This window comes from Lolium perenne, chromosome 4 (assembly GCF_019359855.2).
Source record: "Lolium perenne isolate Kyuss_39 chromosome 4, Kyuss_2.0, whole genome shotgun sequence".
NCBI classification, from domain to species: Eukaryota; Viridiplantae; Streptophyta; class Magnoliopsida; order Poales; family Poaceae; genus Lolium; species Lolium perenne.
The window spans coordinates 10,419,925-10,439,263 of NC_067247.2; the positions used below are offsets into that span (position 1 = coordinate 10,419,925).

Consider the following 19,339-nt stretch of genomic DNA (forward strand, 5'->3'; position numbering starts at 1 on the left):
TCCAGCAGTGACAAGCTAGGGCAGTCTATGAGAGTGTACTCCCCGGCGACCGGAAAGGTGCCCTTCGAGTGGGAAGATGAGCCAGGTAAGGCCAAGAGCCCACCGAGGGTCGAAGCCCTACCACCTCTCTGCCCATCGCCGGCGATGGAGAGCGCCCGACTGACCGGTCGTCGGGGGAAGCGTTATGCAGATCAAAGATCAGAACCAGATGGCTTTGGAGGAGGGTGCCTGCCTTTGAGGTTCCAGCTAGGGAGAAGCGTGAGGAGCTTCTTTAGAGGAGAATGATTAATAAATTAATGAGTTCTATGGCCTTCTTTTTCCTTTCTCTGTACATTTATAAAGAATCTATGATAGTTCTATTTTCTCATTTCGATCACTTAGTGTCCAAACTTCGCACATAGCACATAGAAACAAGTTATGAAACGATTTTCCCGTTGCCACAAGAATACATCAGGTTTGCCTTTTGCGATACAGCCTACCAGCAGCACCATCACAGCTTCAAATGATCAAGAATATATAGTTAATTAAAACACATAACAAGGACATATTAAGAAACTAGAGATGGTCAATTATTGAATCACCGAGCTAATATATGCCTGAGAAGCGTGTCAAGGTAACAAGCTGCGGTGTTATACAGCAAACTACCCAACATGAAGACAAAAGAAATTTCCGGAATGCCAACTGACCACGTCCATGGCAGCTGGCCAAATGCATTCCAAACAAGATGCATACTGGTTCCCCTTGCTCTCGACGACTCTAGTTATCTCGTGTTTTCTTGTCCGACAAATCTTTCATATCAACATCCTTTTGTCTACTAAAATAACTACGCCGTAAAAAAAGGTGGAAACAGATTATTAGCTCATGACTTTGGCGACGACTCCGGCACCGACGGTTCTCCCTCCTTCCCTCAGGGCGAATCTTTGCCCTGCATAGCACATACAGTAAGATTAAGTTTTCCTACAACAGTTTGATGCCAAAAGTTCAAAGTAGTATGAATTGTAAAAGCATACCTGGTTCAAGTGGAATAGGCGATATCAACTCAAAAATTGCAGTTACGTTGTCACCAGGCAAAACCATCTTCACGGGCTCAGGCAACTCAATTTTTCCAGTGATATCAGCAGTTCTGAAGTAGAACTGTGGGCTGTAGTTTGACATGAAGGCAGTGTGGCGACCACCTTCATCCTTTGTCAGGACGTAAATTTCTGCCTCAAACTTCTTGTAAGTCTTCAAGCAACCAGGTTTGCAAACGACCTGAAATGGTACAAAAAGGAAGCGAGTGATAATCAATAAAACAAGCAGCAAGTCATGTGTACACACAGGTATGGATCAACATAAATAGATTACAAGTCATGTGTACTACAAATATTCTCTGGCGATAATAGTGACAATTTCCTGGTACATCCATTTTGCCAAAAAGATAGGTATAAGTAATTTTTTCTCCAACTTAGAATCACGCATACTGACCTGGCCACGTTGTACATCACCACGCTTAAGACCACGGAGAAGAAGACCAACATTGTCACCGGCCTGCGGACAAGGAGTTGTAAGCACAAAATACAGCATCAGTCAAGAAAATTGCATGGTGTCCTTGACAGAATTGTTACCTCTCCATGATCCAACATCTTTTTGAACATCTCAACACCAGTAACTGTAGTCTTCACAGGACCAGTCTGTGACCAATAATATGTTTCATCACGATACATCAAGGTAGAAAACATAACATGTAATAATCTTTAGATGACAATTAGGAAACTAATGCACCAGTTTGTGTCAAGTTTTGCATCTAGAACAGGTCAACTCATATGTGCATAGTAGATATGGCAGAACAAATATGTAAGGCCTACAATTCAAAGTCTCACATGAAACTTCACTAGGATTTACCATGATAATATGTTTTTAAAATTATGCACCAAATTCACAACAGTTGCACGATGCTATTCAAATCCATGCAAAAAAGCAAGAGACCTATTCTACTACTCCCTCCGATCCATATTACTTGCCATTAGTATGGATGTACCTAGAACTAAGATATGTCTAGATACATCTATATTAGTGGCAATTACTATGGATCGGAGGGAGTACCAATTCATGCAAAAACAAATCCTTATAGTCCAGCAATCAATCAGAAATATTTAACAGGCATGAAAAGGACAAACAGTGTTCAAAATTACCTCTGTTAAACCTAAGATCTCAACGTCCTCACCAGTTTTAATCATCCCTTGTTCGATACGTCCAGTCACAACAGTACCACGGCCCTGCAAATCGAGAACAATTAATCCATGTTAGAATGAGCTGCCAATAATATCATTAGGTAAGATTAATGTGAGTTGGTCATAAATGTTTATTTGTGTAGTAGAAACTTACTCTTTATGGATAATAATATCCATGTTTTACCGAAAGTTAACACAGAAATAATGACTGCCAAGGGACAGTTTTTATGTTTGGAAAAGTACACAGAAATAATGACCAGGAAAACATTCAATGCGCTGAACTGGATCGGTAGCATCTTAAAGTAAAAGACTTGTGATTCAGAATACAGTTCTAAATCGTCTGATTAAGTTAGAATGGCCCACTGAAGATACTACAAGTAAGAAAGTAAGCTGTTAAGCAAATAGAATACTCCCTCTGTTCCGGTTTATGAATCCAATGGTGGTCAATGTTTTTTCTTAAAATGCATATATATCATATTTTGTAGACGAAATTGGTGGTCAATGTTTTTTCTTAAAATGCATGCAGGCCATACAAACCAGAATGGAGGGGACCTAAACAAAACAAATACATTATGTAAGCCAAATTAAAATAGTCTGACAATGTGCAGATGTTGTCTTCTTTGAAATCCCTCTACAGAAACCTAACATCATAGAAAACAGGCAATAATACATGGATGTGCAACCGCTGGGATGAACGGGAAAAATATATGGATTTTGGGAGTCATAAATTGGCCAAGTGCCCGATTAACTGACCTAACACCATACTGAAGAGTACACCCAGCCATGGTTTTAAAGGCGCCAAGGCGTCCTAAGGCGAAGGGGGGCGCTCGGACGCTTAGGCGACGCCTAGGCGGACGCTTTGGACGCCTAGGTACCTAAGGCGGGCGTTTTCCTAAGGCGAAGGGGGCGCGCTTGGACACTTAGGCAACACCTTTAAAACCATGCACCCAGCATTGAACAATGGAGATGGTTTTATTCTGGTACATATTAATTTTGCTAGGCTTTCTAACAGTTAAAATTAAATATCAATAATTGTAAATGACAATCATAAAATCTAATCACCTGAATTGAGAAAACATCTTCAATTGGCATCAAGAAATGCTTGTCAAGCACCCTAACAGGATCCGGGATGTACCGATCAACCTCATCCATCAGTTTCAAAATAGCATTCTTTCCAATCTCGTCATTTGTTCCGTTCAAGGCATGCAACGCAGATCCACGCACGATCGGAATCTCATCGCCAGGGAACTTGTAGAAACTGAGGAGCTCTGCAGCAAAAAAGGAAGACAGTAAAATCACTTTAGAACAGGAACATATGAACCAACTAGAAAAATGTAATGAACTGAATCATGCTAGCATACCTCGAAGCTCCATCTCCACAAGTTCTAGTAACTCTTCGTCTTCAACAACATCAACTTTGTTCAGGAAACAAACAAGTGATGGCACGCCAACCTAAAAAGCAGGAATGAGAAAGATCTGTTCAGAACTGCAAAAACATCATGCTAAAAGACATCGCAGGGCAAGAGTTGTCAGAATTTGGAACCTGTCTAGCTAGAAGAATATGCTCCTTCGTTTGGGGCATTGGGCCATCAGGAGCTGACACGACGAGAATACCGCCATCCATTTGAGCAGCTCCGGTGATCATGTTCTAAATGATCCACAGCAAAATATAAACATACAAGCATCAGAGCAGTGTGTGTAGTAGACCATTAAGCATTCTATAAGCTCTAGATTGGAAAATTAAGATGCCCTAGTAGGCATTCTGATATCATGGATTAAGCTGGAAGCTGATGAAACCTACTGCGAGTCAAAGCATGGTTGGTATTTCATTTTATCAATTTGGAAATGGAGTCAACAGTCGCCAAAAAATCTGAATGGTCCACAGCAAATTAAAAGCATACAAGCATCAGAGCAGTGTGTGTAGTAGACAATTAAGCATTCTATTAGCTCTAGATTGGAATATTCAGATGCCCTAGTAGCCATTCTGATATCATGGATTAAGCTGGAAGCTGATGAAACCTACTCCAAGTAAAAGCCTTCTTACATAAGATGGTTTCGCTAGGTCCAAGAACTTAGCCCGTAACAGTTACCTTGACATAATCAGCGTGACCTGGGCAGTCCACGTGAGCATAATGCCTTTTAGCGGTCTCGTACTCCACATGAGCCTGCACAAAACAATCGCACATGATCAATCGGTCACCAATTTATCTGAAAATGGAGTTGAATGAACAGAGAACAATATGGCCGGCCGAAAATGGGTGGGGACAAACCGTTGAGATGGTGATTCCTCTGGCCTTCTCCTCGGGAGCCTTGTCGATCTCCTCGAACGCAATCGACTTGGCGTTGCCCGACTCCGACAGCACCTGCATCGCGAGCAGAAACACAACAAAAAAGCGCATTCAGATCACCCCAACAGTTGGCAACACAAAACCAGCCGTGCAGCACGGGCTGATCTGACCTTGGTGATGGCGGCGGTGAGGGTGGTCTTGCCGTGGTCGACGTGGCCGATGGTGCCGACGTTCACGTGGGGCTTCCTGGCAGAGATTCAGCCGGGAGATCACTCAAACCACGAACGTGAAAGGCGCGGGTCAGTGCAGATCTGAGGGGAAAGGGACTCACGTGCGGGTGAAGGTGGCCATGGACCGCGCCCAGAGGCCCGCGGCGGTCGGCGGCGGCGGCGGCTGGGGCGCGGCAGCGTCCGGGAGCGCGGCGGGGCCGGAGATCAGGGCGGCGCGGAGGGTCGGGTAGGCGAGGACGCGGCGGGAGCCGCCCCGGAGCACGGCGGCGGAGGCCATTGCGGCGGCGGCGGCGGCGGGTGGAGGAGAGATGGGTTTTAGTTAGGGCTTTAGGAAAGACGGCGCCCACGGTGGGAGAGAAATGGTAGCGGCTGGCTGGCTCCTGTTACTTCTACGCCACGGTACGACTCGTGGGCCGGGCCGGGCCGGAAATGGGCCGGCCACGAAGCTCTAGTGGGCCTACCAGCCGGCCTTCCCGGGCGGCCACAAAGGTTCGAGGGAATTACGATCCTGCCACCCGGTCCACCACAGCCACGACTCCTCCGTCTCGCGCGACCTCCACACGCCACCGCCATGGCCGCCGCCGTCTCAGCCCCATCCCCGCTCGCCGGCGCGTCCCTCCGGACTCCCCTGCCCACGCGCCCACACTCCATCAGTTTCGCCGCGCTCCCTCGGGCGGCGGCCCCTCGTCCTCTCACCCTGGGCGCACGCCCGGCGCGGCGCCTCGCGGCGGCGGCGTCCTCCGGCGGGGGCGCGGCGGGGCCGGACATGCGGGAGACGCTGGACAAGGTGGTGGGGGCGCACAAGGTGGTGCTGTTCATGAAGGGGACCAAGGACTTCCCGCAGTGCGGCTTCTCCCACACCGTCGTGCAGATCCTGCGCTCGCTCGACGTGCCCTTCGAGACGCTCGACGTGCTCGCCAACGACGCGCTCAGACAGGGGCTCAAGGAGTACTCCAGCTGGCCCACCTTCCCGCAGCTCTACATCGACGGCGAGTTCTTCGGAGGATGCGACATCACACTCGGTAAGTTACATATCTGCCTCACCTCAGCCTTGCGTCGCGCGCGATTAATTACGCATCATGTTCTGCGACAAATTTGTTCTGCCCAGTATAATCAGGAAATAGCAATTCATTCATCGATCTCACGTGTTTCCTAGTTTTGTATCGCAATAATCCTACAACTGGCAACGGGAACTCGTGTAGCTATTTCGGGCTTATAATTTGCTCGTGTTGAAGCCATGATACAACACTACTGTTGCTTCTCGTGACTGTAAGGGTCTAGGGACTAGGGCAGTGTCAGTTTGTCATAGCTACGCAGGTAACATCGGTTGAGCTCTTCATATTCAAAAGATGAAGTAGGAACGAAGTGCACTCGGCACTTTGCTGCCGAGTATTTTCTGCTCTCATTTGCCATTGAAGGTTATTTTTTCCTGCTCTTCATATTTTGAGGAAACTATTTTAGGCTTAGTAGGGTGACTGGCGAACATGATATATCAGCATACCGACATAAATTAATGAGACACAAGTTACAATACTTGGCGATGACGAATTCAAATGTGATTGTTTCATTATAAAAGATGTCTTGCACTTGGGCTCTGGACTCGGTTATTTTTTTCAGTAATCTACCTGACGTAGTGCTTGTGTGTGCTGGAAAGCCGACGTGGGAGTATTAAGTCTGCTGAAATATGGCATCATAGAGTGCGGAACACATAGTGTGATGTGGCACTTGCGTACTTAAAATTCTAGACAGCTTTAGAGGAAAAGAGTTAGGGTTCCATGACAATGCAACGTTTGATAGCCTCTGGGGTGACCAATTATCATGATGCTCACCCTCGAACTACCTAAAATTCTAAGCACCAAGTTTGATGTAAACTAAGTAAAAGGTTTTGGACCATCCACAGGTTTTTCAGGATGTGTGCAGAACTGCTGACCTAAAAATTAAATTGATGACAAACCATTCCAAATTCCTCTCCATCTTTACCATATGAGCAACAAAAGTTGCTCAGTTCTTGCTTATACGAACCCAAGGCATGCTCTGCACCTCCTCACCATTATTATCATCACCAACATAACTGTATCTCCTCACCAAGGTATACAGCTTTCTTTCCTAGGCGGAAACCTTGTATAATAAGTCCATTACATCCCAGGATGTGTTGGATTGTTGGAAATGTTAAAATTCATTGATAGAACATGCGACTCAGACAGTAGGGGCAAATATGGTGATGTAGCTTGCCTAAACCCAACCACTAACAGCCACTCTTTAGATCTCCTGCTATCTTACCATGTACTCCAGTTTCTATATCCTCAATAACTCTCCAGGCACTGAACAAATATGGCTTCCTATAATCATAATTGTGAGTTGTGACTTTGATGCTTCTTGGTGTTACTTTCCATGCTCCAAACTCCAAAGTAGTAGTGAGTCTGAAATCAACTTTAAGATGGGAATGTTGATTCCCTCCGTGTTATATATTTATCCTATTTTTTAGGGCAGCATTACTGCAGGAGAGGATTGCCAATGTTATGCTCCTGTTTCAAATCAAACCTCCAATAGTATGGTCTAGTGCCAATGACATGACACAATGCCTTCCACTCAGCTAAAGCTAAGCTACCTACCACGATGTTCAGACTATCTTCTTACCTTTTCTTTGCCTGCTAAGTCCTGAACACCATGTTTCATGACAGGTGAAAGAATTGCAATCATACAGCTTAAATTCTTGCAAGCCATTCCCATTTCATGAGCATAAGGTCAAATTAGTCCATTCCCTTCCTTGATGTGTTGGTTTTGAAAACTATAGATAATAAATATTGTTGCTGCATTGTTGTTATACTCATGATTAATGTTGATGTTTTCCTTCTATACACAAGTTTCTGCAGCTGTGTGTAATATCAGTGTTTGAATAACTGGGCTAAACGCTTGTGTTGTTGTATGTTATGCAGAAGCATACAAGAGTGGGGAACTGCAGGAAACGCTAGAGAAAGCAATGTGCTCGTAGTGAACGATGGACTACATGAGACAGCAACTCATGCACGTTTCAGACATGACAGAGAACTGGAGACGCAGTTCCTAAGCAGTACAAAATTCAAAATATTAAGCAGTGAGATACAAATGTAAAATGCACTTTGGGTGTGATAATTTTTGTGCAATCTGTATAATGGTACAGTATCAGTTCCTTGTACTGCTAGTCGATCAACAGCTCTGTGTTGGCTATCTGGTGTTAGCCACATATTGCTAGAAACATCATGAACTGAACTGTGTCTCTCGTCCTTGTTCCCAGGGTGCGTAGTTTCCGTCTTTTGTTTCCGAAATAATGAGAACTGATTAGTAAAGATGCATAACTGCAAACACCAGCCACAGGAAGCAGTCGAAACCCCTCTACCTACTAACTCCTCAAAAATTGGAGGTCTCTCATCCTTTTGTCCAAACATCCATCAAATTTCAGATATGTTTACATATATAAGCTATAACTAGGGTGGATAAAAGGAAAATTAAACTTGAACTGCCGATCATCGAGCATAAACGCAACCTGCAATGAATACTATGGAAAATATATCCTCGCAGAACCGAGAACCAATGCCCTGTTGAACAATTAAACCAAACTTAAATTAGATATATATATATTAATAACCTTTATATAATTGTTAAACAATCAACATTATTATTTAAAGTCGCATACCAGGAAGGTGGGGCCATAGTTTAGCAAAGGAGATTATCCCAACGTCCATGGCCTCCATCTTGTTGTCGCAGCTTGACAACTAGAATGAACCAAACTGTTGGTTAAATTTCGCTTGATTTGTATATTTTCTGATTCAACATCAACACGATCTTTAAAAGTATTTATGTTGTAGTAGATTTACTTATAGTAGTTATCTAGCATAAATAATTCACACGGTATATTAAGAGCTAAGAGTTTTGACTTCTCCTAAAACGAAAAATTTGTGAGGAGCAACGGGGGAAACTGCCGTTTGCAACTAGTTGCACCCGCACCCCAATGTCGGATATCATTCTTCTGAATTTTCAGAAAATGTGAAATAAATCGCAGATATGTTGTATATTATGCATCTGCAAAGTTTCATTCAAAAAAAATTAAAATATCAGGCATGCACAAAAGAGACAAATGATGTATGAATAGTTTTGGGATACTATTTACTTTGGTCTTTTTTTTCACATGTCACATATGGTCATATTTTGAACGAAATTTTGTATATGCAAAATATACGGTGTAACCAATGTCCCTGATTTATTTGACATTTTTTGAAAACTCGGAAGTATGAAATTCCCTAATGGGGTGTGGGCGCAACTAGTTGCGGAATATTCGCAAAACCAGTGGGAGTACTGTACGCTTTTGCCTTACAATAGTTAAAGCAACACATGAGTCTGTAAATTAGTGTAATGAAAAAGATGGACCAACTTTTTACCTTGAACTTTGCTTAAATCCTAAAATTTCTTATAAAATTTGTAATACCTTCAAAACAAACATTGAACCTAGGAAACAGTTCAATTTTAAATTGTGGACCGACTATGCGATTTTTGCTACCTACAATAGAATAGGAAAATTCAAGTTACCAAGTGTCATGCATGGTATGCATAAGCACACAGCTTAGTCAGTAAACTCAAAATAAAATAAAATAAACTCTGAAAATTTGTGCACTTGTTTTTTTCCAGTAGAAATTTGCATGCAATGAGTAATATATATGTTTCCCTAATGAAAATAAAACAATGTTTAGTGCTCTAAAAAAGAAAACAAATTTGGAATTCAAATTGTCATTTTAACACATGTCACACTATATATATGCGCGTGCATGTTAGTGCGTGTGTAATTTTGTACGTCTTTAGTATAGAAAAATGAGAATATATACACTATATGATGCACAATACCGAAGTTACCTCATTGATAATGTACCAATCCATATTTTCAAAACCTTGAAGCTGATCAATAATTTTCTTAATTGCGGGCCTATTGGTACGCTCAGGATTCACGCATACCAGACCTATTTGAATGCATCTTCTTATTTGTTGGAAATCAGTTTCAAGCAATGTATACCCCGGTTGCAGAACATCTCTCCATTTTTGAAGTTCCTATGAAATCCGAACACAAACAAGTAGTATTATCATACAATGGTAAGAACATCACAAGGTCTCTAGGAAAAGGGCCCTCTAAAGGTATACGCATTGCCTTACAAGCTCAATGAATTCCGTGGAAGATGCCCTGATATCGTCTGGGTAGTCTCTGTGCCCGGTTATTACTTCCAAAATTATTACACCCAAACTGAATATGTCTGACTTGGTAGTTATTATACCACGTGTAAATTCTGGTGGCATATAACCCCTACATCAACATGAATTGATAAATATGGAGTGTTAAGAGAATTGTTAAAAACTACATTTTGTTTATTACTAAAAAAGATGATATCAAGAGGTGGCTCACTAACAATGTTCCCATAATATGTGACATTTGAATAGTTTGATTTTGATCGAACAGTTTTGAAAGACCAAAGTCTGTAATCTTTGGTAACATTCTTTCATCAAGCAGTATGTTTGCTGGTTTTAGGTCCAAGTGAACAATTGGACCATCGGATTGGCCGTGTAGATACTTTAGACCATAGGAAATCCCCTCAATTATTTTGTAGCGTGTGGGCCAGTCAAGCCCTGAATATGCATCTGCAGTTGTAAAAAAGTGATTTCAAAAAAAAAAATCATAAAATCTACTTTATTGTTATACTACATATTAGAAGGTCATCCAAAAAATTATTGTATATTCTCATTTTGAATTCATAAGAACATGTTTTTAGGAACTATGATCAAACCATGAAAATAGATAAGCAAAAAAATTGTTCATATTTAAATGCCATACCTGAAATATAATTATCAAGACTTCCATTGGACATATATTCCAGGCAAAGCATACATTCAGTTTCTGAAACAAACACAATTCTTCCTTCGTGAGGCATATGTATATACTGTGTTTCGTAACAGTAGCCTAATAGTTGCACTATATTTGTATGTGTTAATTTGATAAGGAGAAGAATCTCGTTCTCAAAATTCTCTGGTGAGCTCAGCATTGACTGCACAAGCTTCTTCACTGCAACAATTTTCCCGTTTTCTTGCACTCCCTGCTAAAGGTCTCTTATTAGATACTATTAGCTTTTGGGTAAATGTGGTTTAAACTATTAGAAAACTAAAAAAAATATGATTTAAACTTACCTTATATACCACACCAAAACCACCTCTACCAATGATTTGTTCAGTAGAGAAGTTGCATGTGATGTCTTTCAGTTTTTGTAACGACATATGGTGTAGTGTAGATCCTTCCTGCATAAAGAAGTACTTGGACTAATGTGGGATTTCACATATACCATTTTAATACGACACTTGGGTTAACTTGAATATTTCTATCAAAAAATACTATACAAACTTATTTTGAAATATTAGACAAAACTATCTATTACTCTGTAAAATTTATTCTGCACTACTATGTGATCATTGTATGCTACATTATATTACATTCAGAAGTTCAGTACAAAGAACACGAATAACTTGGAATTATGACATAAACACCAAAAACCCTAAAATTTATACTCCGTTCCACAACCTCTTACAAAACATCCATGCTTATCAACTCAAGAGCAAGTAAGCACATAATCTAGTCTCAGTCCACTACTTTAACTATCATGTTAGCTCTATTAAAGGCACCGTGAAATCAAAGTCGGTGAAATATATGCACTCAAGGAAGTGCAAAAGAAAATTTCCATCGAAACATATTAACATGTGATCTACTTTTGAAGATGTCAATACAGCTAGCATAGTTGTGAAAACGGATCGTGATTTGTACATTTTGATTCGAGAGGTCTTTAGTTTTTCGTATACTAACCTACCAAAAAAGGGGGGAAACCAAACAAAACACACCCGTGCACTCTCCTCCGGGGAAAACAACAACGAGTTTTGAAAAGATTGGATGACACAATCTAAGTGTTCTCTAAAAAGCACGGTAAGGTGCCATTTAGACACTCACGTGGGTAAAATCACCAAAACAACTAGACTGGACCGATAATTAAAGATGATAAATTGACTGCATGTCCTAACAACCAAATTCAACCAAGTATTTTGTAACTTAGGGTTTCATCTTGAAAACAATTAATAACACATGAAGTTGTTACAAAACACAAAGAAATGAAATGAACAACCCGTGGTCAGAGATGTCACCTGTTGATCATTTATGTTTCCCCCATCTGAGCATGAAGGACGAGACGATGTACCCTCTTCAGACCCCTCCCCCACAGCCACAGGTGGTGGTTGCATATAGACAACCTTCAGGTTCACCTCATCCACTACATTGCCTGCAGATTTTTGGAACTATGCAAGTTTCACTTGTTAGTACTGTTGAAGCAAAACTAATCCACCTAAGAAGATACATTGGAATGTGAACTACCATGTGTTGAGTTAGATCCTCGGTCGTTGTTCCCCTCCTCACCACAACGCTCTGCACACAGAACCTGTCCCTGAGTTGCATGTCTGGTGGCGCCTGACTTTGTGCTCGCATTGTAACTGGGAGATCACGGAAGTGTCAACTTTTGTGCAGATATAAGCGAAGAATCGCACTGACTTGGTTCGATGGGTAAGGGAATTAACACTACCTTGGACATAGATGGTGGATCTGGGTGGCACAACACATATTTTGGGATGCACGATATATTTCGATGGTACATTGTTTTTCACCTAAGAGAAGAAACACAACATTTTGCCAAATGTGGCATTACATTCCGTCATTTTGCAGGATAGTAAGGTCTTGTGTTCTGAGGCAGACTACAATATGCACGGTGGAAACCGAAAACGTAATAGTAGTCCCATGTTACCTTGAAGGCGATGTGGTGATCCGTTCTGTTCGTTAGCTGCGTAGAGCACGAGGTCTTCTTATTCGCCTCAACTGCAGGATTCAAGAAAAGGAAACAAAAAAAAAAAAGAATTAGCGAGAATTGGCTTACAAATCAGTCAAAATTAACTGACAAGCAACACATCAACCCTACTAAAACAATTCCTTGCAAAATTAGCGAAAGGGCAGCAAAAACAACTTGATGCAAACACGGAATGTTGAGGCGGGGAGATGGCTTACATGCGAATTGGAGCTCGTTGGGCTCGACCCTGAGCAACCCCTGCGGCTGGGAGTCCATTTTCCAGTCGAATTTTGGGAGGGAAGCCTTGTGATGCTCAAGATGATAAGGTGCGGATCAATCTTAATTGCTCCCCAGATGCAGAAAGAAGCATATGCGTCGAGCTGCAGTTGGGAGAGAATGAAATTAAGGTCAACTCTTGCTGGTTCTTGCTTTTCAGAAACTATAGCTAAGCCATGCCCGGCATGATGTCACTCGGATTTAAAATTGTTGCAACAGCCAACAGGGTCAAAACAGAATCGGTCGGGCCATACCGTGGCGAAATTGAGTCTGCAGCAACCGAACCAGGCCTATCTATGGCAGCGGAGGAGGATTCCATTTCCACCCGGGCGGCCGGCCGGCGTGCTTTCAGTTTCAGGGATACATACGGATGGAGCAGTGAGGAACTGAGGATGAGGAGGAAGCATTTTTTGACACGGTGATACATTGGGCCACTCTTTAGTCTGTACTCTGGCCAGAATCTCTGACTCGGTTTGCAGGATGTCTGCTTACCTCGTTTCCACAGCGAAGGCGAAGCAAACTAACACCAACTGGACAGCGCGCTAGCTGGCTGCCCTCACCGTCACCATGCAGGCCCTCCGTCCTCGACAACGGCCTCGATGTGTCTTGCGTCACCACTGAATCTAAGTAATTATTGACCGTCTTTTAGAAATGTTCTTTCGATTTGTTTTGGCATAATATACTATATTTAGAATCATCTGCTGCTTTTTAAAGCATGTTCTCTAATGTTTTAAAAGATCTTCAAAATAGAGAAGACAAAAGGTTGCAATATTTGGTTCGCAACACAAGCACTTTTTATTTATCTATAAGCAGTACAAGCACCAATCCGAAGAACATGCACACACGGATCGACTACACGTCGAGAACATATATAAAGTACATAAATATAAAGAAGGCTTCCTGCGCCGCCAGCCAAGCACAATCCAGATCCTACCAAATCCCGCTCGCTGCTTAGAAATGGTCCAAAGATCGAGTACTTATGAGCCACCATGGATTGGTGGGCAGTCTCCTTGAACGGCTGCCACAAATGATGAACAAAAACAAGTTAGCTAGCTAAGCAGAAAGAGAAACCTGAGGCAGCTGTGTGTTAGTGGAACCCGGCTTGTTAAGGCCGGCCGTATGGGAAAAAGAGGGATAAACAAGAGAGGAGAGCAGTGTGAGCTAGCTTACCTTCGTCGCATTCAGCCGAAAACCAGCAGGACGAGGAGGGTCAGCATCAGCCGAACCGAGGCCGTTGAGTACTTCTGTGCCATTGTTGCTGGCTTCCTGTATTTGATGTCGAGTACAATGCCAACTCGAGCACTTATATAGAGCAGCAGCCTAGGTGCAAATGGAACGGATGGTACTTCTGCTTTGGGGTTGTGTGCCGGGCAAGTGAGGAGTAGTAGAAAGATGGACATGCAAGTGAGAACGCACATGGTAGCTAGCTAGCTGTACATGCATTGACTGACTTTATCGATTCTTTCTATCTAAAGCATTACCTGTGTCATGGAACATCTATGGACGTGGCATTTTGCCTCATAGGAGCAAATGCTCCCATTATATAAAATAATTAAAAATTAATTTTGAAAATGTTATAAAAATTGACATAAATTTTTGGTGTACATCGTGATATTCTGTGTCCGTACACAAGTTTTCATGAAAAAATAACATTCTGTGTGGTGTGCACAAAAAAGACAAAGAAATGTATTCTACGTAGTCGTGTTGCAACATCAAAATTTGTCTTTTTTACAGGAGCCACATAAAAAATTCATTTTTTTGAAAATTTGTGTACCAACATAAAATGTCTAGATGTACATGTAAAAATTTAGTTTAGAACTTTTTGACACTTAGAAATGTGAATTCACACAATAGGTGTAAATGCTCCTATGAGCCAAAGCATTTATCAACAATATCCTTTTTTTGTCAGCCCTCATATGACAAGGGCCAAGTGGCCACCCACTCTATGCATGCCGTAAAAAAAAGCCAAAATCTTGGAATCAAAGTGATGATTAGAGCTTTGGGGTTGGTGGATTACCTGAGCCGCCAACATGGAAGTTAAGAAAAGCCGTCAAATCAGGTACATTGACAGACTTCCACATATGACTGAATTTTGTTTATCAATTCGTTCTAGTTTCAACTTCAATATTGCAAACTACAGTATTGATCAATTATAAATTACACTGCATGTTAAGACAAGGCCTCGGCCATGCATCTGTTATCACGTCGTCTTGGTCTTCCATCTTGGTGTCTTACACCTTCTCCCTCTCTCGAGCCCAATTTCACATCTTCCTTGTCCAACATGGCCCTCCACATAGCGGCGCCTCTTTCATCCATCTTTTTTTTTATGTCGGAGGAGAAAGATGAAACCATATTCTCAATGGAGTCATCAAAGCTAGACAATGAGGATGGTCCATTCCTTTTGGCCTTGCCCTTTTTGTTGCTGATTGGGCGATCCGCCGAGGCCGCAGAGGAGGGAGCGATCCACGGTACCTTCCTCATCGCCCATTTTTTCACACTTTGAAGCTTCTTGAAGAAATGCATGAAGGCGAAATCGTTGTTCTCGTTGTCCACCTTGTATGCGGCGAGCTTATCGTACATCTACCAACGACTTCCACATCGGACCATGTGTGTCGTCTTGCTGTCTCATCGCCGCCTTGGTAGTGGCTCCGATCTCCACGTCTAACACGCCGACCTTGTATTCCCCTTCTTCATTGTCGCCTTCATTGAGGATGCGCTCAGCAGGTGGGCTGCCTCGAATCAAGTCATCCAAGATTTTGGTGCAATGGGTCTATGCACACTGCCAGTTCCCTAGCACATAGCGGGTGAGTCGGTGTCCGAGTTGTTGAGGTCAAGGTGGAAGCCTTGGCGTTGCCGCGCCGTGAGAGAACACGGTGGTGGGATCGGTTTTCAGATCATTGTCACCGAATTCAGGGGTGAAGCACATCAGCGATAGCGGCGACTCCGTGAAGAAAGCCGACGAGACGGGGATGTGCTCCTTGTAAAGCCGTAGGCTTGGCCCCTGCAACTGCGCCCGGTGACGGGGAAGTTGTCGCGCCTCCGAGGCCAAGGGATACTTGCGCCGCCTCCTCAGCCTCTGTCGCGGCCTGGTTGGCCTAACAATCTATGTTGTATTGTGATCCAATTTCATATACTAAAGGGAGGCTAACTTCTGACGAGCGGAGCGAGGCCCGTCGCCGGAGGCTTGGGCCGAAGCGTAGCGTAGTCAAAAGTTAGCCCATACGTCGTGCCCTACAGGGACGCCTGCGGGGGGTGCGGGGGGCGGCAGCCCCCCCGCGGTACGGTACGGATCGTTGGCACCGCCTATATATACATCTTGTAAGCTGCCGGCTAGGGTTTATCAGATTATAAGATAACCCACGGCGTTTGTAAACACCTCCCGATATAGTGAAGTTTTGCTGGCTGGCGCCCGTGGTTTTTTCCCCTTCTGTGTTGGAAGGGGTTTTCCACGTTAAATCTTGTGTCCCCTGCGTGTGTTCTTGTTTCGTTCTTCGTTATTTGCTTGTCGCTTTTATAACAAGTGGTATCAGAGCCCGTGTTTCAATCTAGGGTTTTGCGACATGTCTTCCTTGAAGTTCGATCTACCGCAGCTGGATTACACCACGAGATTTTCTCTGTGGCAAGTGAAGATGAGGGCGATACTTACCCAATCTTCTGATCTGGATGAAGCTCTTGATGGTTTTGGCAAGAAAGATGCCAAGACCTGGACCGACGATGAAAAGAGGAAAGACCGTAAGGCTTTTTCATTAATTCAGCTTCATCTATCCAACAATATCTTGCAGGAGGTGCTGGCTGAGAAATCCGCAGCGGCGCTGTGGTTGAAACTGGAATCGATCTGCATGTCCAAAGATCTAACCAGTAAGATGCACGTGAAGATGAAGTTGTTCTCGCACAAGCTGCAAGAAGGTGCGTCAATGATGAATCACCTATCGATCTTTAAAGAGATCGTTTCTGATTTGCTATCCATGGAGGTAAAATATGATGATGAGGATCTAGCTCTTATACTGTTAGTCTCGTTGCCTAATTCTTTTGCGAATTTTCGAGACACCTTGTTATACGGATCGTGATGAACTAACCCTTGCCGAAGTTTATGAGGCCCTCCAGCAGAGGGAAAAGATGAAATCTATGGTGCAGCAGAGGGTTCATCATCTAAGGCAGAAGCACCGCAGGTCCGAGGCAGGACCGAGAACAAACAACAACTACAACAACTACAACAGAGATAAGAGCAAGACCGACAGAGGTCGCTCAAAGTCCAAGGGACGAGATGGTAAGTTCTGCAAGTACTGTAAGAAAACTAGCCACAATATTGATGATTGTTGGAAGTTGCAGAACAAAGAGAAAAGAAACGGTACTTACCAACCGAAAAACAAATCTGAGGGTGATGGTAAGGCTGCTGTTGTTTCCAAAGTGATAATTCGATGGCGATTGCCTAGTTGTGTTTGCTGGTTGTGTTTCTGGTAATGATGAGTGGATCCTTGATTCTGCATGTTCGTTTCATATTTGCTGTAACAAAGACTGGTTCAGTTCTTATGAGTTTGTGCTGAGTGGAGATGTTGTGCGTATGGGAGATAACAACCCACGTGAGATCGTGGGCATTGGCTCCGTTCAAATCAAGATGCATGATGGCATGACACGCACTCTGACAGATGTGAGACACATACCTGGCATGGCCAGAAATCTGATCTCTCTCAGTACCCTTGATGTTGACGGGTACAAACACTCCGGTTCTCGCGGAGTTCTGAAGGTATCAAAAGGTTCTCTCGTTCACATGATTGGTGATATGAATTCTGCAAAGTTATATGTTCTTAGAGGTAGCACTTTGTCTGGTATTGCTGCTCTTTGTTATTCCTGATGAACCTGGTAAAACTAATCTGTGGCATATGCGTCTTGGACATATGAGTGAACATGGCATGGCAGAATTGCACAGGAGAGACCTGCTAGATGGCTGCAATTTGAGTAAGTTTGAATTCTGTGAGCACTGCATTTTTGGTAAGCATAAAAGAGTTAAATTCAATGCTTCCGTTCATACCACCAAAGGGATTTTAGATTATGTGCATGCTGATGTGTGGGGACCTTCCCGCAAGACTTCTCTTGGTGGTGCAAATTACATGCTTACTATCATAGATGATTACTCCAGAAAAGTGTGGCCTTTCTTTCTGAAACATAAATCTGATGTGTTTGATGCTTTTAGAAAGTGGAAAGTTATGGTAGAGAAGCAAACGAAAGAAAGTTAAATTGCTTCGTACGACAATGGCATGGAGTTTTGTTCTACTGTTTTCAATGATTATTGCAGCGATGAAGGCATTGTCGTGCACCACACCATCCCATATACTCCTCGAGAATGGTGTGGCGGAGAGGATGAACAGAACCATCATCTCCAAGGCTCGCTGCATGTTGTCTAATGCTGGTATGCATAGACGTTTCTGGGCTGAAGCAGCCTCCACCGCCTGTTACTTGATAAACATGTCACCTTGTATTCCGCTTGATAAGAAAACTCCTATTGAGGTATGGTCTGGTTCACCTGCTGATTATTCACAGTTGAGAGTTTTCGGTTGCACTGCTTATGCTCATGTTGATAATGGAAAGCTAGAGCCTAGGGCTGTTAAGTGTGTGTTTCTTGGTTATGGTTCAGGAGTTAAGGCATACAAGTTATGGAATCCTGAAACTAAGAAAGTTTTGCATAGCAGGAATGTTGTCTTTAATGAGGCTGTTATGTTTTATAAGAGTTCATCTACAGATGTTACTGATGCTGTTGATTTTTCTGATAATTCTGATGATGAACAACAGAGGATTAGCGTGCAGGTGGAGCACGTGGAGGAGAAAGAAAATGATGTTGCTGAAATTGATAACATTGTTGTTCAGCACTCACCACCTGTTTTGCAGCAAACAAATAGTTCCATTGCTGCTGATAGACCGAGGCGTAACAAAGGTCCACGTCCTCGTTTAATTGAAGAATGTAATCTTGTTCATCATGCTTTGAGTTGTGCTGAACAGGTGGAGCATGATACTGAACCTGCTACATATACTGAGGCCGTTGCATCCGTTGACCACGTGAAGTGGATTTCTGCTATGCAAGAGGAGATGCAGTCGCTTGACAAGAATGGCACATGGGATGTTGTGCCCTTGCCTAAACAGAAGAAGGCTGTCCGCTGTAAGTGGATATTTAAAAGAAAAGAAGGTTTGTCTCCTAATGAGCCTCCGAGGTTTAAGGCAAGGTTAGTAGCAAAAGGTTTCAGCCAAATTCCAGGTATTGATTATAATGATGTATTCTCTCCGGTTGTGAAGCATAGTTCCATTCGTGCATTCTTTGGTATTGTGGCTATGCGTGATCTTGAGCTTGAGCAGCTAGATGTAAAGACTGCTTTTCTGCATGGTGAGCTTGAGGAGGAGATATACATGGACCAGCCTGAAGGTTTTGTTGTGCCTGGTAAGGAGGATCTTGTTTG

At 43.0% G+C, this 19,339-nt stretch overlaps 3 protein-coding genes and 1 long non-coding RNA gene across 4 annotated transcripts; 1 reads left to right on the forward strand and 3 right to left on the reverse strand.

The window, feature by feature from the left end:
* Window positions 1-547: 547 nt before the first annotated feature.
* Window positions 548-5,063, reverse strand: LOC127291751 (elongation factor Tu, mitochondrial). Its single transcript, XM_051321067.2, has 12 exons — window positions 4,830-5,063; window positions 4,669-4,744; window positions 4,481-4,573; window positions 4,301-4,375; window positions 3,754-3,858; window positions 3,572-3,662; window positions 3,273-3,478; window positions 2,172-2,255; window positions 1,605-1,670; window positions 1,465-1,527; window positions 1,011-1,251; window positions 548-925 (listed from the first exon to the last, which is right to left on the reverse strand). The coding sequence occupies exons 1-12, from the start codon at window positions 5,003-5,005 to the stop codon at window positions 855-857; spliced, it is 1,347 nt and encodes a 448-aa protein (XP_051177027.1). The 5' UTR covers window positions 5,006-5,063; the 3' UTR covers window positions 548-854.
* A 221-nt stretch (window positions 5,064-5,284) lies between these two features.
* Window positions 5,285-7,977, forward strand: LOC127291753 (monothiol glutaredoxin-S7, chloroplastic). Its single transcript, XM_051321069.1, has 2 exons — window positions 5,285-5,750; window positions 7,665-7,977. Exons 1-2 carry the CDS (start codon window positions 5,300-5,302, stop codon window positions 7,718-7,720), a joined length of 507 nt encoding a protein of 168 aa, XP_051177029.1. The 5' UTR covers window positions 5,285-5,299; the 3' UTR covers window positions 7,721-7,977.
* A 36-nt stretch (window positions 7,978-8,013) lies between these two features.
* On the reverse strand, window positions 8,014-13,002 carry LOC127291752 (cysteine-rich receptor-like protein kinase 44). Its single transcript, XM_051321068.2, has 12 exons — window positions 12,836-13,002; window positions 12,579-12,649; window positions 12,360-12,441; window positions 12,155-12,270; window positions 11,929-12,078; window positions 10,930-11,037; window positions 10,580-10,838; window positions 10,158-10,386; window positions 9,907-10,054; window positions 9,613-9,804; window positions 8,402-8,480; window positions 8,014-8,303 (listed from the first exon to the last, which is right to left on the reverse strand). Exons 1-12 carry the CDS (start codon window positions 12,891-12,893, stop codon window positions 8,164-8,166), a joined length of 1,632 nt encoding a protein of 543 aa, XP_051177028.1. The 5' UTR covers window positions 12,894-13,002; the 3' UTR covers window positions 8,014-8,163.
* Window positions 13,003-13,664: 662 nt separating this feature from the next.
* On the reverse strand, window positions 13,665-14,282 carry LOC139830804 (uncharacterized). The gene is made up of 2 exons (XR_011744282.1): window positions 14,064-14,282; window positions 13,665-13,911 (listed from the first exon to the last, which is right to left on the reverse strand). It is a non-coding gene; the product is annotated as an uncharacterized lncRNA (long non-coding RNA).
* Window positions 14,283-19,339: the final 5,057 nt, after the last annotated feature.